Here is a 25,502-nt window from a genome sequence, read left to right on the forward strand (position 1 = left end):
TAACTGATGGTTATTTGACATATAACCAGCATATTATTCACAGACTTTTAAATTTAAAGTCTTATTGCCTGATCGGAATCCAAAAGAGGATACAGAAGATAAATTTATAGAACCATAGAATTGTTTTGGCTAGAAAAGACCATTAAGATCATCAAGTCCAGCCATTAATCCAGCACTGCCAAATCCACCACTAAACCATGTCCATAAACAACACATCTACAGGTGTCCTTAATTCTTCCAGGGACTCTACCACTTCCCTGGCCACTCTGTTCCAATGCTCAATAAGCATTTTGATGAAGAACTTTTTAATAATATCCAATCTAAACCCTCCTGGGTGAAACTTAAAGTCATTTCCTGTAGTCCTAGCAATTGTTATTTGGGAGAAAAACACTAATTTGAACTGCTTAAACTTTCTGGCCACCAGGAGAGAAATGTGCTTAATTATGTCTCAATCCTTTAGAGAACAGCTGAACTTCAGAAAATTTGTATCATGACACTGATTTTACATATCATTTAATGTGTTTTTTGTTGTTCCACTTAATGAGTTTGAAACCATGTCTGACACTGTTTTTAATTAATCTGAAATTCACTGATATTTGCTTGCTAAATTCATGATTCAGAACAAAAAGTTTGCAAAGCAGCCAACACCATAGGACTTTCAAATATGTCAAGGCACAAGAGCCAATGCTACCAAACCAGAAGACAACACAACAATTCAGGAATATTTTCTCTATGTAAATTATGAATCCACAATTAAGAGTAAAAATGTCATAGTAGAAGGGCACGTAGAATGATATGTTTAGGTCCTTTCTATGACAGAATAAGGAGAGATTGTGCTTGGCAATTCTGTCTATCTACAAAGTCCTTGAGGTAGTTATTTTAGATCCAAATCACTGCTCCAGTCTCCTAGTGATGCTCAAGGTGCCACTGGCTACTGGAAGCAGGACTGAGGCTCAAAGGCAAGGAAGGCTTTGGTGCACTGGGGGATGTACTGGAGCAACGAGAGATGCCTAACACCAAATAGGCAAGAGCAGCCTTTGGGAAATAACAGGTCCTGAGCTGAACTAATGAGAAGGTCATCTGGGACTGGGTTCCTGATAACGGTGAAGGAGAGATGCAACTTTATCAAGCAGTAGCTGGCTTCTGCTTTTCTGGATAGGAAAGGATATCTGACACATCTTCACCAAGTTTTCCAGTGCACATAGAATACTCAAGGGAGCACCACAGTTAATTTTGCGAACCAATAAGTAAAGCCACGCAGTGACACAGCCCTACCCTGCAGATACACCACATTCCATTCTTTTTATTTCAGTCTTTTTTGCAGTATCTGCAGTTCGGTATGCCGCAATAACAGAAATCCTTCCACAGCTTTTGCTGAATCACATATTTTTATGTTACACCCTGTACTGCATGCCAAAAAAGAGATATGAAATTAACCAAAGTACAATAAAAATAATAAAAAATTGCCTTTCTGGCCAAGAATAATGAAAACTGTAAACTTTCTTACACACTTAAAAGTACAGAATCTACTGTTACAGTCAATTAGACTATCAAACTACACCAAAGCACATTAGTATATGCTACAAGAAGAAAATCTTAAACATGTAGCAGGGCTGCCTAAATATGTTTACTGGACCTTCTTTAGCATTAAATTTGCTATCTGCCATATAATCTCAGGATAAAAAAATAATTTTGACACAAGAGACAAATAAGGAAAGGAGAACAAGATCCTCAGTTACTTTCTCAATAAACTGGAAGAACCTAAAACTGGTACCATTAGGTACCACAATGAAATAACCAACAGTAAAACCTTTTATAAAACAAACAAACAAACAAACAAAACCCCCAAAACAAACAAACAAACAAGCAAAAACCAAACCATGCTTCTGGGGATGAAAAAGGGGATCAAATGGTAGCATTTGTGAGTGTCTACAATAATTGCTCAATTTTTCAAGTTTTCTCACAGAGAAAACCAAAGCTACCTAAACCCAGGCAAGCCTAACCCACCCCAGGCCCATTCTTCGATATAGCTCCATCAATTTCCCATCCTCACTTCTCACAAGCTTCAAAAGGTGTGCACAGCCACAGGCTGACCCTGCTCCAGGAAATGATCCAGCATAGTTCACAAGAAAGCAAGAACACAGCTTTCCCCATGGTTACTGCAACTGGGTCCTTTCTCCACAGCAGGAGAAACAATACAGTGGTGCAAAAATATCCAAACGGAGAGGACACAGGAGGAGTAACCCTTCAGAAATCAAGACACAAACAGAGCCACAGAGGACATGTCACCACCTGGTCATTCATAGTTACTGTCCTTCAAGAGCAGTTGCTTAAGAGGGAAAGCAGTCCCTTACAGAGGGCATCCCTAAAACACTGAACTTGCCACAGATCGCACAGTCACAGACAAATGCTGCCCACTGGTGAGGCTCAATTTCAGAAAGCCCCTTAGCTAAAGAACTTCCTTTCCCCACTCAATGGGATGACACTGATTCAGGCATGCTGAGCTAAGAGCATGCATAAATGTTTGCAGGATCAGTATCAAATAACCACATTCCTCTTGAAAAGCTCTCTATATAATCTGCAAGAAGATTCACACCAATTATATATTTCATTACTAATTATTCTAATTAAACTGACTGGTAGCACATTAGTGATTCAGACAGAAAACAAAATATTCAGACTTTACATTCTCCTCCTCCACACTCCAGTGAAATCTCTAATGTATCTTATGATTTACTTATCTCAGCCCAAAAATACACTGAGAGTTTTTTAAAAAATCATCAGCTTCCTCCAGCCTCTTACAAGAAATCCAGCCTGTACAGGGAGATGGTAATGATGTTTAATGCCATCCTCACTGTTTCACAGTTCCAGTTTATAAAACCTTTCTGTACTGGTGTACACCTCCCCACACCATCTCTGAGCACCAGAACAATTAGTTGTAATCTGCTGCCATGAGCTGCCTGTTGGCAGCTTCTCGTATTGCAGCTACTGCATTGTAAAGGTTCTCGCTGATGGTTCACATCTCAGAGAATTTCCAGTGACTTAATGACTCACTTCTGTAGCCCCACCTGCCCACAAAACCAACTGTGTTTGCCTGTAAGGGGCTGACTGCTGTATACAGAGCAGGAACAAAAATCCCTAATCCCTGTATTAAGGAGAGCTATGACATCTTGCTGAGAATGGATCTTGCCATGTTTTCGTACTTTTGAAAATAAAGCTAAGAATGGACATGGTTTTCCTGTGTCACTTTATATGAGGAAAGCACCATTATATCACTCTGTTTGAATAGGGCTTTCCAAAAACATCATTAGGGTGAAGACCTGTGGTTCAAAGTCAAGTGCTCAAAGTAGTAATCTCCAGAATGAAGATGACCTCTGCAGCCACAGTTTCTCTTTTTGCCTGTGAATAATGATCAGCCTTCATTACATGATGATTCCTTTCACCTCATTCCCACAAGTTCCACATGGGGCACAGGGCAGATCATACTCCCAAATGGAATATTGGATATAACGAAAGGATTGTTTCTTTCTCCCATGCCCCTTTACCCTGGATAAACCAATACACAGAATTTACTGCAGTGCTTATGAATGTTTTACTGATAAAAAGACTTTCTTCAGATGCTGAACAGACATGGTACAATTTTGCTATTTTATGTCTGTTTTGTTGGGGTTTTTTGCAACTTATAAGTGTCTTCCCATTGACCTAAAGAACTACTTCTATGTATAAGCAAAAAAGAAAAAAATCAATTAAATCAAATGTTTGATAAATCAGAAGAGTCTAGATTCACTTCTTTGTCTGGGTGATATTCTTAAGATGTCTGGGTTTGTAGAACCAAGAGAAGATCATGATCTGCAGCTATATGTGACTGGGAATTGGAAGTACTTTAAAAACTGAAGAACTCAGCACCACGCTGTTCAAATCAATTCCTTACCAAGTACTCAAATAAAATAATAAAAGAGAAGAATTTAAATTGCCCTACAAGGTGCTGGCCCAGAGTTCCAATTGCTTCTAAAATAAGATCCAGGTGCTCTTAAAAGTCGAAAGCAGCTTTTAATTTTAAATTGCTCTTCACTGCATGTGCCATGAATGCTGATCTTTAAAAAGTGTGTCTAAATCAAAACACTCCATATTGCAGGATAATTGCTTATAAAATATAAAAAAAGCTGCATGAAGATAGCCCCAGCCAAGTTAAGTGGTAAGTCATATTTAAAATTTTCTCTAAGCAAAAGATAACAAAAAATAACCAAGAGTGTTTTGCTCTCTTTTCTTGGTACCTTCAAACAAGGAACTTTCACTCCAAGGTGAGTTACTAATTCATTTCAACTGCATCAGACTTAGTACTACTCAGAGACCCATTGTTACAATTATTTTATTGCAATGACACCTAGAGACTTTAGAAAGGTTCTTACTAGTCTTTGAAAATAAAGCAGAAGATGTATTTCCTGCCCCTAAGAGCTCATAGCTAAATATTTATAAACACACAACAGCATGACAAGAAATTGGGGACAAAAAATCAGCTCAGCAAAAGGACTAGATTAGGTCTGAATTTGCACACATATATATTTTAGAATAAAACTGCAATTTGTGAAATCAGATAGAAGGTCCCTGGAGAGTTTAAGAGATAACTTTTAGAAGTGATGGTGAAGAATATGTCCATCACACCTATGCCTACTGCAAACTGCTACATGAAACATCACTCTGCAGACACACCATGACTGATTGAGGTATTGCCACTTTGGCAAAAAGGATCAACAGCGAGAGCATCCATCCAGGTATAAACCTCAGTAAAGTATGATCCCACTGAACTACATGCCAAGACTTGGGTCCTATCAGATTATTCCACTGAGAATGAAAACATGATAGAACCATAGGATCAGCTAGTTTGGAAAATACCTTAAAGATCACCAAGTCAAACCATTAACCCAGCACTGCCAAATCTACCACTAAACCATAATATTAAGCATTATATCTAAAGAACTTTTAGATAACTCCAGGAATGGTGATTCAATCACTTCCCTGAGCACAGCCTATTCCAACACTCAATAACCACTTTGGTGAAGAATTTTCTCCTAAAAACTGACCTAAACCTCTCTTGGTGTAACTTGAGGCTATTTAATGTTGTTATCTGGAAGAAGAGACTGACACTCAACTCTCTACAAACTCCTTTCAGGTAGTTGTAGAGAACAACAAGGTGTCCTCAGCCTCTTACTTTCCAGTCTAATCAAATCCAGTGCCCGCAGCCACAGGACTTGTTCTCTAGCATAGAGTGGCTTTCTAGAAGTCTCCAGAGTCAGGAAGCTTTAAAGCAACTATTTTAAAGCATTCATAATGAACAAAATTTTCCTTCCTCACAGCCATAGATGACCTTTATAATAATCTCAGATGCAAAAGTCTATTCTCTAGGCTTCTCTTGGAACATCACTCTGCTGCTCTCCAAGCGGCATTAAAGTTTCCATGCTATTGTTTTTTAGATACAGTCTCATTTTGATTCTACATTAGTGTCTGTTCCATCTTGTCTTGCTCTCCACTTTCTCACATTCAAAAATACATACCATGCCCAAATAAAACTAACATGAGCCCTTCCAGCCAGGACATCCAGGACCTTCAGTGGCTTCCTGCTGGGGAAGAAGGAGGACCCCCAGAGTTGCCACAAAGTAAGGTGAATTACTTTGTGATTTTTAATTAATTCAAAGCCTGGGATTTTGAATACAGTCTGAAGGCAATATAGAGTTATAAGGAAATCAACAATAATGTTATGAAAAACCTCAACTAACTGTTTATTCCAAAAGGAATAAACAAATCCTTCATAAATACTTCTCTTCAGTGCTGTATGACACAGACCAGCCCTCCTTTGAACTTCATATAATAGCACCGACTTCTGGCAGAAAGAGGATTTCTGAATGACAACCACAGTATGTAACTTGGTCACCAACCAAGTTCTACATATGTATTACATCACTGCTTTCTTTTCAGCTTTTCCTCTCCACATCTGTAATGAAGAGAAAAGGTAAGCAGATAGCCATTAAATTATGTATTCTCACCACAAAGATCCCCAGGAGTAGCCAAATTATACAACACTTCACAAGAGACATCGAGATAAAAGTGTGGGCTCTTTAAATAGACTGACCTCCAACTCCAGCTGAAATCAGCAGCAAAAGCAGAGTGATACAATGAAAAGGAGGAAAAAGTAATTAGCCTGGATCCACTGTGTTCCAGTTAAATGGATAAGGGCACATGGCTGCCTTGAAAGAGGATATCCAGATGGAAAAATGAATACTATGACAATGTAAACTCTGTGAACTTTAGCATTATGTCAGAATCTTATTTAAAAATATTCCCAACTGATACAATTAAAATGTATTCAAAACTACAGGCCTCCTTGGTTTCAAAATTAATTAAAGATGCATGCATTCCTTGGGGTTCATAGTACTACCCTTCTAAAAATAACACAAACAAAAATTGCTCGTGCCTAGCTGAGGAGAGTACATGCATAACTTCTCTAAATTATAAAGAAAACTTTTGAATGGTTCCATTAAGTGTTATAATGATTTCTTTCATTCTTTAACTCAAAGTCTGTGAATTGGAAATGTTTCCATCATAAAAGCTCAGAGACTAAAATATTACCAAGTTGGAAGAGTTACACTAAGTGCGTTGTTTTCCATTAAAGCTGGGACTTGAAACCACCTTCTTTTCTACAAAATGTAGGGGCACTTAAAGGTCAGGACATGGCTACTTTAAATCATGACAACATCAAATCAAAGCTAAAAAGCCAAGTCTAAAGTATAAATTGAAAAAAACAAGCATGAGAGCCCTGTGAGCACGTTTGGGGTTTTTTTGTGCCAAAGCAGAAATTCAACGTACAGCAGCAAATTCAAAACCAATCAAAATCTGGGCAAAAATCTCCGGAAGTTGCAAAACAGCATTACATGAAAGTTGAATTCAATAAAATAACAGTTTTGGTTAGAATCAGAGTTGCATGTAGAATTTTAACTTGATAAAGATAAGTCTCACTCTCTACCACACGGTTAGTTATCATCAACTTTTTCCAATATTATTAGAGAATCTCACTAAATTCCCAGGAAAAAATATAAGTTATATATATGAAAACAGAAAATCTGTCTAATATTTTGGACATGACTTCATTGTGGAGCTATAAGGCTAAATATGGCAGAAGATCAAGTAATTCTCACCAAACTAAGGAAGAAAGAATGGACACTCCTTACCAAATGGCATGAAGCTGTGTCCCGGGAGGTTTAGGCTGGATATCAGGAAAAGCATTTTTACCTAGAGGGGTGGTTGGGCACTGGAACAGGCTCTCCAGAGAAGTGGTCACAGCACCAGCCTGACAGAGTTCAAGAAGTGTTTGGACAACACTGTCAGACACATGGTGTGACTCTTGCAGATGGTTCTGTGCAGGGCCAGGAGTTGGAGTCAATGATCCTTGTGGGTCCCTTCCAACTCGGGTTATTCAATGACAGCTTTTTTATTAAGAGAAGGAAGTAAGACCAATGCAAAAATGGTCAAGCATCTACTTGGGTATTTAAATTAAAGAATCAAGGAAGTAAGCAAGCAAGCACATGGCCTTCAACAAAATTAGCACACACAGGACTGTAAAAAAAGAAACATCGAATGACAGTGAACATAATGCCAATAACATCAAACAGAGAAACAAAGGCATGGGAATTTAGATTGCATATTCCCATGCAGAATAGCAAAGGCACATACATGGCAGCTGAAAAGCTCAATATAAGCTGGAGAAGTGCAAATACAGTTTTAAAACAGCAAATGTCACTGTCAGTGAAAACAGTTCCTGCATCCATGTGGAACCTGAAGGGCAGCCAGGGGAGTAAGGCTGTTGAAGCTAGTCCAGTTCATTTGGCAGCAACACAGCATAAGCTTTTAAGTTTACCCCACTTACAAGGCAACAGCAGACTAATCAGCCCTCAAACAGCATTTAAAGTTAAATACAACAAAATACAATGCTCAACCCAATGTTTCCCTGAGGAGGTATATAGAAGGCATGTAGTGCATCCCTTAGTTCTGCACCAGCAGTTGATTCTACACCAATGGCATACACAAGCCAGCTGGTGTCATAGCTAGGTGATGAGTTTTTCCAAATATTTGAAAAACAAAAGCCTCAAACCTCATATTTTAAATTGACTTGTTTTTCAGTTGAGACTGACTTGAAAAACAAACCTCAAATCCCTCTGATTAAGTTTATCATGACAAATCCAGATTACCACAATGTTCTGCTTCAAAAGCACAACACTGCGGGTTGGTGGTGCGGAACACAACTGGGCATTTCACAAAATTGTGACATTTACCTCAGATAGTTGCAGTTAATATTTCATTATGAATTTTAAACTAAAAAGTAGCTGAACCATACACTGTAGGCCTTTTGAACACAAAAATTTTTCATAGGGAGCTACAACAATGACTCCAGTTCTAATGACTTATGTACTCTTCTAGAGGAGACTGTTCAACCCAACTGTCACATATTTTATTCTGCCATCTCTAAGTGTGACATTTTGAACAAACAGCCAGTAAATTTGTACAGATCACCTGCACAATCCACACCCAAATATTATGGTTTTATATGGATTGTCCGAAGTGCCCATAAACTTTCTTAGCAAATAAGCACCTTTGTAGAGCCAGGATTGGTACAATTTTTCTTTGCTGTCAGCAGCAGTGGCATGGTGGTGGTAGCAGTCACTCTAAACCCTCTGCCAGAAACAGGTTATTTTCAGCCCTGTGGCTTCCTCTTCTTCAGAGACTAGTCTTACTAGTTTATATCTACGATCTTTTGGAGAACACTAAGAGTGACAAAGAAACAAGCAGAAATCAAAATTCTGGTAGTTGATGCAATGTGGCTCCACTTTGATTACCTGCTTTTAAATGGAAAATTGTAAAGTTCTCAAGTGGAAAAAGAGAAAAATCAATCCATCCCATTTTTGAAAAGAACTAAAAAAAATCAGGCAAAAATCAGGAGTCTGTATTCTGGTCTGGTTGCAACATAACTGATACAATATATTTTTAAGCTACTACGAAACATAAGGGAATATGGAAGTTCCAGCAGTTCCAGGGAAATTGCTTTTACTTTCCTTTGCATAAACTTGAACTCTATCAATTTGTGTCAACAGCACATTCCCTTACTATGTAATGGTCTTAAGCCAAACCAGCTTAATGAACTTATGTCCCTGGTCAATCAATATTTGAATAGAAGTCTTTTCAAAACATATTTGCAGTAGTTCAGACTGTTTTTCTAAATCACTCATTCTCAGAGTTTCATAAGTGCTCTTTTCCTTCAGGAAACAATTTGTATTAGACCCTAAAACCCCTCCAAGTAAACTCAGAAGAGGCTCATGCTGCTGACCATTTCTCAGTTCCATTCTGATGCTACAGGTTAAGAATCAGTGTACTGAATCAATCAAGTGAATTATCTACTTACAAAGCAGCTCCAAAGATTTCTGTTTACTGTAGGTTTATCACAATCTGTCAGACTACTGAAGTCAAACCAGGCTTAAAATCTGTCCTGGAGATATGTGAAGTTTGTGTATCCGTAAAAAATAGCTCATGAGAGAAAGGCATATGACTGAGGTAATCTGAAATGTGCATCTGCCTGCCCATGATAAAAGCAGCCTTAGACTCTCCCTCCAAGTTTAAAGTACTACATATCTGATAGATAATTAAATTGCAGGGGAAGAGAGCAAGAGAATTATTTTTTTTTAGTGTTGAGCTGCTGACAGTCTAGAACTCCTCCTTTATATATTCCTACCAAACATGTTATTCAGGGTTAAGAAAGAGTGGGAGCACTGTAAAACCTTCTTTTCCCTGATATCTTCCTTAGATAATTTTGAAAACATTTTTAATGGTCTCTTCTTTGTTTTTTTTTTTTTTTTTTTTTTTTCTTATCCTACTCATACAAAAAACTTTAAGACCTGATGTGGTTTTAAAAAAGTAAATATCAGAAAAATCTTGTTTAATTGCATATGTATATATATGACCATATGTATATATATGTGTGTGTATACATATATATGACTGAGAACACTGTGTAAGAGTCACAGCTTTCATGGAAAACTGTCCTGAGAAAAAGTTGTGCAAAGTTAATGAAGCATGAATTTAGAACCATTAAATAGCATGGCTAAAGGCAGTATTTACAAGAATGTCTTAGGATGATCAGAAACACTGATGAAAGTACATTAACAACAAAGGAATATCTAAAACTGCACTGGAAGAGGAAACAATTCAGCTTCCCTGTTAATGAGGCAAAAACACTTTTATTAATGTAGAGTAAAATATTTTATTGGCCATAATATTTTGACATTTTAAATGTCATAAATACAAGAACAGACAAGAACTCCTCTCAGCTCTTTCTTAGTATTTCATGTCTGCAATCTGATTGCTCAAAAGTTAAGATGAAGGAAACATTATCAAGTAGCTTAAAAAGGTTCAAAATGTTTCTACCAGCAACAATACACAAATGTTTGCAAAGCCTTGGAGAAATCTGACCACAGAGCACCCAACACAGTTCCTCCACAGGTATAAGGGCAAGATAAGTGCACAGTGCTGCTTGCAACCACAGACACGCTCTGGCTGAAGGCATGAATGAAGGAATGAATGAATGCTGGAGGAATGAAATTGTAAAGAAACTGTTCACCAGGAACAGTGTTTCCATAATCCCTGATCCTCTGGTCACTGAAATAGGATGTAAACAAGTATGGGTCATTCAGCTTTCCAGCTAAGCTAGTGCAGTATTGAACTGATTTTTAAGCATGTAACTATTTCCTAACATAGAGAAATGACTACATGATCCCACATTTCATTTCCATGGCTCTTCTAGGGGTTGATTTAGCAGGCTCCTGGATCTTCCCAGGAGAGGATGTTCCAGGCCACGGGTTCAGAGAGAGACTATGCAGCTTTGACCACCTCTCAGATATAAGCACTCCCTCCTGACTTCTCAGGAGTACACTTGGTTTTATTCAATTATGTAAACTATGAGAAAATAACTCTTCAGTCTCTATAGCTTGAAGACAGGAGACCCAAATAGGTTTAGTTGTACAGATAGAAAAGTCAGCTTCCAGCTCTGGCAGAGAGGAATCATCCCACCCAAATATGACCACTCCCACATGCATTACAGTTCACAAACTGCACTACAGAGGCAGAAAATTATGTTTGAGCTGGTGGAATAATATGATATTTCATATATATTGACTCAACATGACAGTATTTGTTTTCAGTTGAGACAATCTGTCTGATTCAAATGAGTTCAAGTTGAAAGACTAGCTGATTTAAAAAGACAGGAAAAGAAGTACTGTGGCTCTCTTTAAATGCTGAGACAAGGAGGAGGCTCAAGAAAAAGCAGCAGTGATGGATGAGATAAAAACAAGAGGGAGTTATTATAAAATGGATTTTAAATAAATAGACACATTACTACCTCGGGTCTAAAAAGAAAAATCTCATCAAAACCTAATGATGTTCATATTTCTGAACTAGGTACAGGAGGAAAATATTCCCAGTACCAGCTTCTTACCAAGTATTTGCCAACACAAGAAAATTACAGCCTTTAGTTTTCAGACTTCCAACTTTGCATAAGTAGTTTGGAGAGAGTTCTTCTTTTTAACAAGAAGGGTAATATAAATTACAGTTCTGGGGTTTGAGCTTTCACATATATACTTGTAAATGTATACTAAGTGCATTAGGGGCTGAACAGAATATGATGAATGATGCTCTGTTGGATATGGAGGAAAACTGCATAGCAGATTCCTTCCATGTGGAGAACTTTTCTTTTTCCAGAAAAAGTTAATGACAAGAGGTCTTCAGCAGGCAAACCCTTGGAAGAAAGGGTGCCTCCAAAATATTAAGGCTTGGAAAGGAAGATATCTGATTAGATGAATTCAGGCTGAGAATGGACCAAGATAAAACATTCAATTAGCCCACAGCCTGACCCCACAGGCTTCCAGTGGTGCTTGAAAAAGATGAGTTGTCTTTGACAGTCACACCATCCAAAAAGACTTCAAGGAAATGTACCAGGAACAGAAAGCAAAAGCTAAAAGCAAGTTTTGGCAGCAACAGAGGTTACCAAGTAGTTTTGAGTAAAGAAACATTCATTAGCATCAACAGAGACTGATGAAAAAGGACAAAGAAAAGTATGATATTAAATTAGGAGGATGAAATAAACCATAAAGACATATACACAGGCACAATGCTATGGTGTAAATAAAATCACAGCTTTCAGTTTGATGAGTGAAAACAAGGTAAGTCTACTGGCACCTAAAAAAGTCTTATGCATATCTTCTAGGAACATCCCTTGGGAAGTGAATGCAGCAGAACTGCTCCCATTTCTTCCTTGGTCCAAAGGTCAATAATCAAAAGCTGCACTCATGGATCATCACCTGCAAGTTGTGCAGGGCACAAGACCAAGAGCTCTGAAGGCCTGAATGATCTGGGCAGGAGGGGCCAATCAAGGTGACTGCCAGCCCTGAGTCAGGAAGGTAGGACTTTGTCCACCTTGTGGCTTAATTAGAAAAAATCCCATTGCCTTTATTTTCTGATTAAAGTTTTGATAATTTAAATTAAAGACTCAATTCTTCCCCATTGGCTTACATCAACCATGATCTACATGAATCCAGTTTTACGATAGCTTTAGTATTTCTTAAAAGACTTTGATCTTACGTTTGGCCAGAGAACTTGCAGAGGTAGCATTTCCAATTATCAGCCCTCTTCTACATTCAGAAGAGAAAAACTCCCAAATCTGCAAATAAGTCAAAAGCTTCTTCAGAAAGAGAAGAGCTAATTTCATAACCTCTATTCAGTGAAAGCATCTCCTTGCCACCAAATTTGGCATAATCTGATATAAAACATCTCATCAGAACTTTTTAAGTTCCTTTCTTTGTCAGAGAAAAATCTTCCTAAGATGGTATGTTCATCTTACTGTAACCCCACTACTTACAAATAATTTCCTACAGGATGTTTGTTCACCAAGTTGACATCTTAAGAGTGAAATCAGAAAAACAGTATCTAAAATCTGCTCTAGCATTGACAAGAGTATTATTAAAAAAAAAAACCCAAACAAACCCATCAAACTTCCAATAAACCAGCCTACCGTGAAGCCTTGCAGTTCTTTAAAGAAGAGAATAAATCCCAAATTGCTGCTCAGAAGTCTCTGTGGAAATGCAACAACAGGTTATGGCACTACGTCTCTGCAATGCTCTGAAATAAACATAGCTCAAATAACTACCCAAACAAATCCATGTTTCTTGATAGGTTAGGTATGCTGAATCTCCAAAATACAGGTTGCCTTTTTATACAGACACAGACAAATCAGAAGAATAAAATCCCAAATGGCACTGGAAAAATGAACAGGGATTTTCTCAGTGTCTCCTTTAATAAAGGAAAAAGGAACCTAAAAATAATCAGCTAGAGGCAAGATCAAAAAATATAAGTAATATTACTTTATTTAATCTCCACTTAAGCTGCTGGACCCTTATGTCCCATGATATCCTGAAATTTTATCTTTTATATACAAAAACACTTAAAATAATTTGCACTAAGTTATGGAAGTTATTCTAACAACATTTTTTTACAATATACAAAGGTATAAACTCCTGTTTAAGAACTCCCTGAGCTGCAGATCACTGAGAGCTGGAAGAACAACCTGGAAAGACACTTTTATATTTCTCTGATCCCGTATTTCTTCACCATCACCAACTAGATGCAAGATGGGGTTAGACAGCCTCAAGCCTCATTCTGTATGGCTGCTGGTGATAGTTCTTGCTTCTGATCATTGAAACTTCCAGTTCCATCCAAATGCTTAATCTATTACCTGTTTATCAAAATTAACTAAAAAGGATGCAATTTTTTTATGTGTACTTATATGTGGGGAGATTTTTTTCCCTCTTCACAGAATTTTTGTGCGCATTTTGGAACAGTTTGGTAGAGTCATGGAATATATCATCCCACAGACTCCCCTATTTCATGGCTTGTTGGCTTCTGCAGTGGGCTGTAACAGCCACAGATGGATAACATGAAAGCTACTTTTGGGTATCTATGGAAACAAATAGCTGAAGTCTGCCTCAGGGTCTTCTCTTCAGAGCCTTCGCCCATGCTAGGAAGGGGCAGGGAATTTCCCCCAGTTGCAGAGAGGAGAGAAATGTGGCAGCAGGTGCTGGGAATGTAAATGGGGAGCTAAGGTAGGTGAAAAGGCAGAGGAAGGAGAAGGATGCTGGAATTCAGAAATGAAACAAAGGGGAGAGCAGGACTAAACGCAAAAGCAAATACAGATGAAGAGCAAGACTGTCCTTCCTATAGCTTCATTCCTATGTAGCCTGTTTAGTAGGCTCCACTGTGTATCCTATACCTTAACTAGTTCCATGCATTTCCTAGCTCACTGGTCTCTACCATCTGTTTGCATGAAGGCCTGTGTGGATGTGCAGGTTGATAGGAAAAGGAAACACAGAAAACTCAGGTTTTGTTTGTTTAGTCCTGCCAAGCTGATCCTTCAAATGTCATGCTGAATAACAAGTTAGTAACTTTTATTTTAAGAATATCAACACATTTTTACCAAAGATGAGTTTTTCAAAAATTGTGACTTCAGAGAACATTTCAACAACAACAAAAAAAATCTATTCCAGTAAACAAACTATCCATTCTAACGATTTCACCCAATTCCATCAAGGTGAATTTTAGCAAGTGCATGTTGTCTTTAGTGCTGCTTTATTTGCTCTGCAGTTATTAAGGTTTAATAAAAGCTTTGGGTAAACAGCAAACCCTCCAGCTGGCTGTTCAAATCCACAAGGCAGCAGACACTCTCTGTCCTGCTGCTGAAAGCCAGAAGAGTACAACTACAGGAAGCCCTCTCTGATTCCCAAACACGGTTACTTGTCTTCCTAAGCCCCTCTTCCCTTTTTACAGCGCCAGACATCACATTCCATCTGGTTAAGTCAGGTTGTGTGACATCTCCTGATCTCATGCAAATCTTGTATGACCAGACACAGCTCAGCAACTTACACAGCTTTCAAAATAATATGTACTATGGGTATTTGCCATATGCAGATAACCTGTGAACAGGCCCAAGCTATTTTCTTGGGAATAAGGAGATAATGAGAATTCCAGTGCCAGCACATCTCAGCCGAAGATTCCAATGCTATACATTAGTTACATTTATTACACATGGACATTCACACTCTAGATGGGTAAAATAATCATTAGAGCAAAGGAATTTATCATAATGTACCTCAGTCATTCACCATCTGAAATTTAGTACAGTATTTAAACTCCTTGAACACATTAAAATCAAGACAGAAAAACAGCCATTAAATAATTATCTTAAACAAACAGTTTAAGTACAGCATCTGGGCACTCTCCAAGTTTGCACTTGCCTAAAATTATGGCCAGAAGGGCTAAAATTCAGCCCTGGATCAGCAAATTGGCTTTTAGTACATAAACATAGTATAATCTTAAATTCTGCTGTATCACACCCTATCATGTTAGGCTTCATGTGTGAGAAGGAGTAAACTGCTGACTTTCCTGGGAGACACAACACATCATTTACATTCTAGCTTGGTGGAGATAGTGCTTTTCAGCCAGCACCAACATACATAGAGAGGGAAATGCAGGGAGGAGGTAGGTGTCTGTGCATACTTGTGTATGTGTGTGTGTGCTAGTTTGTTTACAGAGAAACATCTACCCAGACAAGAAGAAAAAACCAGCAAGCATATCTGTCTCAGAACAGGGGACAGCACCAAGAATTCTTTGAGTATTTGTCCAAGTTCCCAACTGTTTCACTACTGAGGAGTTTTGAGTCAAATCATCTAGGAACTACAGACCCACCAATTTCACCTCAGTTCCTGAGAAGTTGATACAGCAGTTGATCCTAGGCACATTAAGGATAAGAAAATCATCATGAGTAGCCAACCAAGAAAAGGTCATGCCTGAACAACTTGACAAACTTCTAAGATGAAGTAGATCTACCTGGCCTGGTAGAGGAGAGAAGAGCAGTAGATCTTTTCTACCTGGACTCCAATAATCTCTTTGAAACCACCTTCCATAAGATCTTCATAGAGGAGCTGTTGTTGCAGGGAGTGGATGAGCAGACAGTGGACTGAAATCCACAGTGAGGTGGATTGAAAACTGGTCAGGCTCAGAGGCTGGTTATCAGTGAGAGAAATTCTAGTAAGATGCCTGTGATTAGCAGTGGGCCACAGGGGTCAGGACTGGATCCTGTCTAAAATCTTCATTAATGGCCTGGATGATAGGGCAGACTGTACCTTCAGCAAGTTTGTAGGTGACACACTTGGAGCACTCAGGGGGCATCTTATCAATGTAATGATACCTGAAGGGACGGTGCAAAGACAACAGAGCTGGGCTTCTTTTCACTGGTGGCTAGCAACAGAACCAGAGGTAATGGGCACTAGTTGAAACTTAGGAACACATCAGGAAACATTTTTTCACTTGACAGTGACCAAGTACTGGCACAGGTTGTCCAGTGAGTATGCAGAATCCCCCTCCTTTGGTAATGTTCAAAATCTGTCTGACAGAGTCTTGGGCAACTGGCTCTAGGTGTCCTCACCTGAGCAGCACATGGACCATGGGACCTCTAGAGGTCCCTTCCAAACTCACCAATTCTTTGTCCAGGAAACAAACGAACAAAAGCTCCCCAAACTAAACAAAACAAGAAAAACAGTTTTTAAAAAATGAAGAATAATACTTAGATGTCATTTCCAATCTCTGGAAACGGCACCAACCCCTTCTACAAAAGCATAAACACATTTTCATTCTATATTTACATGTGTGGGTGGCATAATTTACACACACACACATATACACACACACACAGAACTGAAAAAAAAATAAAAATTCCTCAGCAACAGGCTGACATATTTTACCAAAATTTTCTCAGAGAAAAATGTGCACAGATCATTCACTTTCAGGAACTGTCTGCATGTGTAGTGACTCCCTTATATCCCAGTATCTCTAACTTAATTTACAATCCCATCAGCCTAAGCCCACATGCTTCAGCTGCATCTGGTCCAAGAGCAGCAATTCAGTCAGCCCTCAGTACTTTCCATAAATTTCAAAAGCACTTACATGCAAGAGCACAACCTGCCCAGACCACAGCCTGTATTTCAGACACCTTCAGCTACTCCGTGCTGACAAAGCCTCACAGAGTCAGAGTAGGTGATCAGTATGTACATTTCAGTAATACTGTATCTTGCTACAGCATGTTTGGATCTCCAAGGGGTTTAAGGCATCTGGAAATGCAAGATAATTCATGAAGGTACTAAATCCACACTCCTCAGTTCTACTCCTTTTCTGGGTTGCCATTTTAGTGATTTCTATGCTGAATATACTCACTTCACTGGTAACTGGATTTTATTATTTGTTAATTATTACTTTGTCTGGTTTTTTCAGGTCTTGCTGGATCATTGATTGCCATCAGCAGAAGATTCTTCCAGCCAAATTATGTGTCCAGCTATACCTGAGTGACTCTGCTCAATTTAGCTCAGCAATTGGAACTTAATTAAAAATTCTGTTAAGAAGGTGCTGGCCAGAAAAGACTCATCATGGCAGAGTGGCATTCGCTTTGCAGCACTGATAGGAACATGAACTAATAACTTTTTTTTCCATGCTGAAATGAATTGCCTGGACTCTCACTAGACAGTAGGAGCAACTGACGAAAGATGAGAATCCTATCAGTGGGCAGGATCTGTTCTGCAAGAATTGCTCTATTTGGGCAATTGCTTTCCAAATTAAAAACCACATCAAATAAAGGGAATCTCCATTACTACATCAGAATATATAATTTAAATCTACTTACCCTGCCAAACTGTATGTAAATGCATCCAAAGTTATCAGGAATTGAGACAGCATAAAAGTTTTCATTGTGTCCTTTCCAAACAGGGGCATTTCATTTATTTTGATCTTTAATCCATTGCTTGGTTAATTTCTACTATTTGTGTGATTACACACACTGCAGCTAAATGCTTTTTCTTCTACAGAGAGAGCTAAAATTACTCTTTTTTAGGCTAACTATTATATCACCCTAAATTTCAATTAGATGGACACACTGATTTTGTAGCACTAAAACAATGGTGAGAGTTTCATTTCTATTTATAGTCTGGTTTTCTATCAGGGATATGTCTAGTGGTTCTACAAGAGCAAACTAAGAAAAGTAGAATACCATCAAAACCCCCTTAACTTTCCTAGGTTGGTGGTAGTCTGAACTGGAAAAATGTCATAGGTCAAAACAATTGGAATAATGGAACAAAATCCTCAAAGTCTGAAAAACTTGGCTGAAAATGCTCAATTAAAAGATCCCTGAATTTAAAATCTTGCCTTCTGTATATGCTCACCATTATTATTTTTATCTTTTCACAGATAAGACAATTCTATGCTGAATGCTAACACTCTTGAAAAGAGAGGGATGAATATGCACACAAAATCAACCCGATTTAATAAATTCCTAATTTTCTCTTACATACTTTCTATTCTCTTTTTAAAATCACACCTTTTAGCTTGATTAACCACAAACACTCGACTATAACTTTTAAGTAAAATAACCAACAAGATGTCATTAAAAATATTACATTCCATTCTATGTTCTGTAGTTACAATTTGAATTTCTTTAAGACCCCATGCTTCCAGTTATCAAAGAAATTATTTCCATGATCAGGTAAAATAACACAAAGCAGGATTTTAATCAAACGTGCAACCTGCAATACAAGGCAAATTGATAAGGCAAATACATTAGTTTTACTAACTGCCACAGTGAATCCAACTGTAATGCTCAAAATTTGCAAGTTAAGCTACTCTGTCATCAAATCCCTTGCCAACTAATAATAAATCCCCTTCTCTTCCACAGTATTCCTCTTCTTTATATTGTAATGCCTAGTGGTCACTATCATTATCTGTGCTATTACATAGCTTTTTATGAAAAAATAAAGCCTAAAGGGAAAAGTTTTATGATGCTTCATGCTTTATTCATCTTGAATTTTAATCTAGACTCCAAAGAGAAGTTCAAAGTTTCTGATTCAAAGTGTGTTAGGGTTAATGGAAGATCTCCCTTCACCCTTGCAAGATTATGCCACAGGCTTCAAATTGCTTCTTCTCTTTACCGTTCTTGCTATTTCAATTTGGCCTCAGTTTGTCTATGCCATCCTAAAGTACCAGAAGAATCAATTTTGCTTTATTAAACACTCACCTCAAACCACTGGCCGTGTGACTGCATTTTAAGGATGACACAAGGATCTGGTTTTGAGAGGGCATCCCTGTCTGATATGCCTTTGCATGCAACTCGCAACTCCACTTTAGTCAGGCATGGGCTGTTAAAAATTCCCAGGGTATTGGCTGCTGATTCATAGATGTTGCTCATTTTCTTCATTCCTTGTTCTGTAAGAGAGAAAAGGTCTATTAAGGATGGTGCATACACAGTACAGCCCCTCTCTCCACACAAAAGCCAGTGCAAAGTTCTGCTAGACAGTAACGGTGAATGAGAACCAGAGCATGAGGGGAAATAAAATCCAAGGAATACCCATAGAAAAAAAGAAATAATCATCTCATATGTTTATAAGAAAGCCAAGTTCAGAACAAAGTTTTCCACCATGCCTCTGAACTCTGGGGGTGAACTGTGACCTCAACTTCCAGCTCTGTTTCTGCTTATAGAGCCACATTTCCCTAAGCCAAAGGACAGATAGACAGGATGGTAATTCTGAATTTCTTATGATAACAGCTTAACAAGGGTAAACTAAATTTGGTCAACACTCTTCCAACCTGCTTTTATTTCTATTTTTTTTAAAGAGTATGCACTTCTTACACAAACTTTTGGCATAAATGCCATACAAGGCCTCTCCCATACCAGCCCTAAATTCCAAAATACATTTCACTGTTTCCACACTTAATGCGGAAGATTATCTGCCTCCATTCCTAAGCAAGTAGCCAAGATTCATGTTCTAAACAGAAGGGCAAGATATTTATGCTGCCATATCTTGTTGTTATCAAGTCTTTGCTCTTTTGGGTCAGGAATTGGAGTTACATGAGCAGAGATAGCTGGAATAACAGGGACCTCCAACCCTTTACTTCATTATGAACACCACCACCAATCTTGTAGCCCAAGAATTTCTCTCAACACAAGCAACAAAAATATTTTAACACAGAGCTTGCCAAAAATCCCTGTATGACCATTTTCACCTCAATAAGGAATAAGGGTACACTGTAATTTGCACATTCGTTCTGAGTTTCACAGCCTGACCCTTTAAAGATCTGCTTCCTAATACATGGATTAGTGCCTTCATCACTTTACCCCATACATAACAGCCACAAAAAAATGAATCTCATACTTCTAGCAGGCATATTTGTCTGGCCATTTTATCAGCAAGACATTTTAGTGGTCTTTTTATAACCTCTTCACTTTCTATTCCACAACACTCTGTTCTCAGAGGTTAATGATTTTGAGAACTGTTTTGATAAAAATTACATTTCAGAGATATGGAAATGAAAGTGAAGTTTTCTTTCTCCAAATCTGCTAAGTTAAAAATAAACTCAAAACCCACAAAATCACACCTATCCAGTTTTCCTATGAATTAGAAAGGTAAAATTAGAAAGATATTTCTCAATTCAGAGTAAAGGGAGTTGGCAATAGAGTGTGAACCTCTAATACATACAGACAAATTTCAGGAATGCAAGTCTGCATGATGAGGCAGATTATCTGTTCCCCTGGCAGAATGGATAAAAGCTTTTTAACAACTTACAATTCTTCAAATCTATACAACAACTTACTATATGAGCATTGATGTCTTTTGACTACCCATTCAGATACAAGTGAAGTGAGCCTGGGTGGACCCCAACCATTCTCTGAAGCTCAGGCTCTACGGCATACTTGAAATGTGAGCCCCACCACAAACATAGTGCCTGACATCCTAAGACCAAAGCAGTCATCTTCAGCCCCTTTCAGTTACTGGTAAATATTGTCACCTAAACTAGTGTCCCTTGGATTTACTGCTAGTAAAGAAACATGAGTGAGAAAATAGGCAAAACTAAACAAAACATGGAAAAGGTAATGATATTCGGCTACATTATAAAGCAAGGGACTGGAGAGACCATTGTCTAATTATTCATCATTTTGTAATCCATTCTCCTTTAGAAAGCTGCTCAACAAGCTCGTCCCACACATTTACAAGACATTTTTACATGTTGCCCTTTCCAAATTGAAATCCATTTGAAAATTGGGTTAATTCTGTCTCATACACATCATGCATCATTAATAAAATGTCATCCTTTGTGCAGAAATAGTCTGGTGATTTAATTAAACTGGATGATTTCAACACTGAAGAGAAGAGGGAAAAGTAGCAGAGTGAGGGGGAGAGATGTATTTTTCTCCCTCCTACAATAATTATACATTGGTTTTTCAGAACAGCGGGTAAGTATAAAAATTATATTTCTTTTTATCACTATGACTATTATTTCAGCTTTTGCAAGTTCTAAATTTATCAATGGAAAATATCAAGCTACAGCCTTATTCTTTTGTCGCATTATATTCTTCTTTTAATATAATCACCAGCTTGGGCTGTTGTGCTGATGTCACATCACCAGGAAGCTGGAGGCTTGGAAAATAGATTTTGAGCCCACTGAAAGTGGCTAAAAACAGTATTGTTTTGCACACACATAGACAAGTTAGATTGCGTAAGAAGCTTTTTTGTCAATTAACTACATACATTATTGATGGAGGAAAAATTATTCATTTTTCTTTGCTAAAAACTCTTCCTTTTTCTGCTCATTAGAACCTTGTTATTCCTTCAATGTCCACACAGTTTCAATATTCACTGAACAAGAGCTGTACCCATTAGTGGAAAGCAATAGCACAGATACAAAAAGTAAGTGAAATAAGCGATAGGTCACATATTTCTGGAGTTTTCATTTCATCGTTGCATGCATTCTCTCTCATTTCCTCTGGAAAACAGGAAAGTGGTGGATCATATGCTTCCCACACGAACTTATTAGCCAGTGCTAGACTGAACAGAATGGGAAAGCAAAACCAGGCCTTCTGTTTTCACCTCCCCACAGCAGAGAAACAGTACCAACTGGAAAAAAGTTAAAACTGCACTATGCTGGAATTGAAATGTACTAGGCTACGAAAAAACCAACCAAACAAAAAAATCCCTAACAAACAAACAAACAAAACAAATCAAAGAATGTGCCAGCTACAAAGGAAAAATGAGAACCTTGAAGGCAGGTCTCTGTCTCCAGTCTCTCAAACTTGTTCTATATCTGGCATATTTAGAGCTCATTTATTAGAAATTAATATGCTCTTCTGACCCTTTTAAAGAGAGTCATGGCTCAAAGTGATCTTACTGATATATATGATGAGATGGGGAACTAAGGACATGAAGCCAAATTCTTGTCAGTAGTGCCCAGTGACAGGACAAGAGGCAACTGGCACGAACTGAAATTCAGGAAATTCTGACTAAACAAAAGGAATTTTTTTACTATAAGTTTGGTTGAACACTGCAACATGCTTCTCAGAGAACTTGAAGAGTCTTCATCTTTAGAGATATCCAAAGCTTGTCTGGACATGGCCCTGAGGGACCTACTTTGAGCACAGGCTTAGAATAGATGATCTGCAGAGGTTCTTTCCACCCTCTTCTACTCCCTGACTAAACAGTAAACAATCAAATTATAAACTTTTTAGGGTACAGATTGTCTCTGTGATATGTTATTGAACTAATTGATTATTTGGGTCTCTTGGCTCCAAAGCCACGCAGAAAATCAAAATATATACATGAGCCCAGCATTTCTGGTACAAAGTAATGCTACAAAGGCATTAATGTAAAGGTATTTCATTAAAAGCAACAGTACATGAGTTCAGAAAATTGTGCCTGCCTAGATAACTGGATTACAATGAAAATCAGTATTACACATTTGACAGCTACATCTTTCTCTATTCAGGAGGACTAAATGGCTTAAAAATGTTCAGTTGTCGAGTGCCTGCAGAAGTAAAGATCTTTGTGACACAGAACACAACCAGTACATGCCTCTCTCCAGGACCTAAAAGACTTGAATTCAGCTCACACAACCAGATCCAACTCGTTACAAAATGGTTATCCACATAACCTCACTACAAACTCATAACCTCCTTAGATTCACCACAAAATAAATCCAAGGTGCAATCTGAATTCAGATTTCAAGTTGACTCCTTTGCCCACACTGTCATTTTGCCTTCCTATACACACAATGTCCAAAAAGCTTTTCTGCAGGTTATCTGGGTGAAAAATGAAAAGATTGCTCTCTAAAGCACCTTGTGAAGAATCAGAGAAACAGTCACACTCAGCCTCACCTTCAGTTCAGGTAGTAAGTGAGCAGAAAATGAGAAAGATGCTGAGATTAAAAGCAGTAGCCACTGTGCTTTGCATTTAGAGAAAGGTCTTGTTATTTAGAAACCTGTACTCCAGACTAAACTACACGCAAATGAATTTGGGTGTTGCAGGTTTCCCATCATCATATATTGAGAGCTGTGTCTGAATTATTTTACTGTCATTTTGGTCATGAAATGAAAATGAGCTAATAGCATCTGTCTGCTTCTACAGAAGTAAACAGCAAGAGTCTGCTCCTGGAAGGTAAATTATGTTTGTGGTATGTGCACGTGGTAGGAAACTCTAACAGTAGAGTTACAGGAAATAAGAGCTGTGAATAAGTGCCTTCAAAACAGAGCAGCCCTAAAAGCACTGGATGTTGTGACACTATGTGCTCCCTATGTATGTGCTCCCTACTTATAAATTATATATGGGAGAGACGTTTAGTATTCAAAACACATGAACAGCTTAATTCTATAGGTAGAAAGCTTTGTACCTACAGTTTCTGGATTTTCCAGGGTTTAAAGTCTAATAAAAGGAAGTATGAAAACCAAGTCTACAGTTAGAGGCTTAAAATTAATAAAACTCAGATCAAATTAAACAAAATACAGTAAGAGAAAGATTTACAGAAAAGGCTGAAATTATGTTGGGTGTTCAGGTAGAAGAGTTTTTAGAAGTTTCTCTGTTTAGTAACTTGTTCAACTCCAGCAGAAAGTAGGCCATGGATCCCTTCAGGGAATGATAGTAATTGAGATAAGTAATTATTTTTCTTTAAGAAATTTTATGTAATTGGGAATTTCCAGTCTCTAATAATTACTGTATCAGCTGTTGGCACCAAGGCTTTCTTGGTTATCAAAAGCAAATCCACTCTTTCACATTCAGCTGTAAATAAGTTTTGTACAAATGAGGAAAGGTGAGAATTCATCAGGAGTTCCTGATTCAGCAAGTTCATTAAATTAATATTCTATGTGCTTAATTAGGAGCTCACTAAGACACCTGCCTTGCCCAGGTTTGAACAGAAACCCCACAATGACATGGAAAGCAGACCTATCTTTACTATGATATGTATTAAGGTTTTTTCATTATGTCTAATCTTTGTTGCTGCTGTGGTCATTGCCTTGGCCTTTCTCTGGAAACTGCTCATGAACAATCAGTGCTATCTTAAACAGAGTCATTCAATTACTTATCTTTGACCATGTTCCTAGACTCCTGGTTTTCAGCCGTATCTCAAATCACTGCAAAAGACTCTCTGTCTGTTGGCATTAAAAAATTATCCTGGTCAACATCAATTATATAATAAATTGCTACAGAAGTTTAAATTATCATAGATAATACAGACAAAATGCAAGCTGCCAAAAATCATTTGAATATGAATTATTATGTAATGAAAAGTCAATAGGTTAGCTAAACCCCTCCACAGGATAGTTTGTGCAATTAAAAATACAATTTTTCCTCCTTCACTTTGATTTTTTGAGAACTATGAATGAAGATTTATTTAAAGTTACACCTACCAGAATTTGATAATGGCCTTGGAAAAATGAGCAATAAATTCAGTAAGGAAGAGGGATCTGGAGAATCCACAGCAATGCTACTGTGAACAATGAGACAGATCTGATAATGCAAGTAATCTGTTTGGACAGAAGGGGAGAAGGTTCAGAACAAAGTGCCAGCAGTGTAAATGGAAATATACACACACTGACAGTTCAAAGGGACTCATTACCCTAGAACCAGCTGTTTAAATTATAAGGGGAAAAGGGAAAGGCACTGGAAAGAAATCGAGGCATCTAATGCATGATAAAACACTGTACAAAAGTGTGCTGCACCTATACAAATAACCCCATTTCAGCTAAGAGAAAGAAAACCTACACAATAACTGGAGCACTGGGAGATGCTCTGAGCGGCCCCCACTGAAGTCAGACTCAGTTAAATGAAAAGCACCTGTAGAGTGAATGCTAAAATACATATATTTTATTATCCTCCAGGGGAAGAAAAAAAATCTGGCTCCTTTAGCGTGTAGCTAATGCCATCAGTCACCTCTTACTTCACAGAGTTCTCGCTGTCTTCCTTCTTACAATGCTGTAAAATATGCAGGGGAAGAGAAATCAAAAACTCACTAATACAGAAAACAGAAGACTGAACAAATAAAAGATCAAAAAT

The 25,502-nt window shown here is 37.9% G+C and overlaps 1 protein-coding gene across 1 annotated transcript in view; it reads right to left on the reverse strand.

Annotated features, from left to right (window-relative positions):
• CPNE4 (copine 4) overlaps positions 1-19,389 on the reverse strand; it is a 175,571-nt gene extending 156,182 nt beyond the window's left edge. The window contains exon 1 of the mRNA XM_083857455.1: positions 19,202-19,389. Within this exon, the coding sequence (XP_083713581.1) occupies positions 19,202-19,381 (180 nt within the window). The 5' untranslated portion in view covers positions 19,382-19,389. The remainder of the gene's footprint in view (positions 1-19,201) is intronic.
• Between the last annotated feature and the right edge of the window lie 6,113 nt (positions 19,390-25,502).

This window comes from Zosterops lateralis, assembly GCF_965231275.1.
Source record: "Zosterops lateralis genome assembly, chromosome: 1".
In the NCBI taxonomy this organism is placed as follows: Eukaryota; Metazoa; Chordata; class Aves; order Passeriformes; family Zosteropidae; genus Zosterops; species Zosterops lateralis.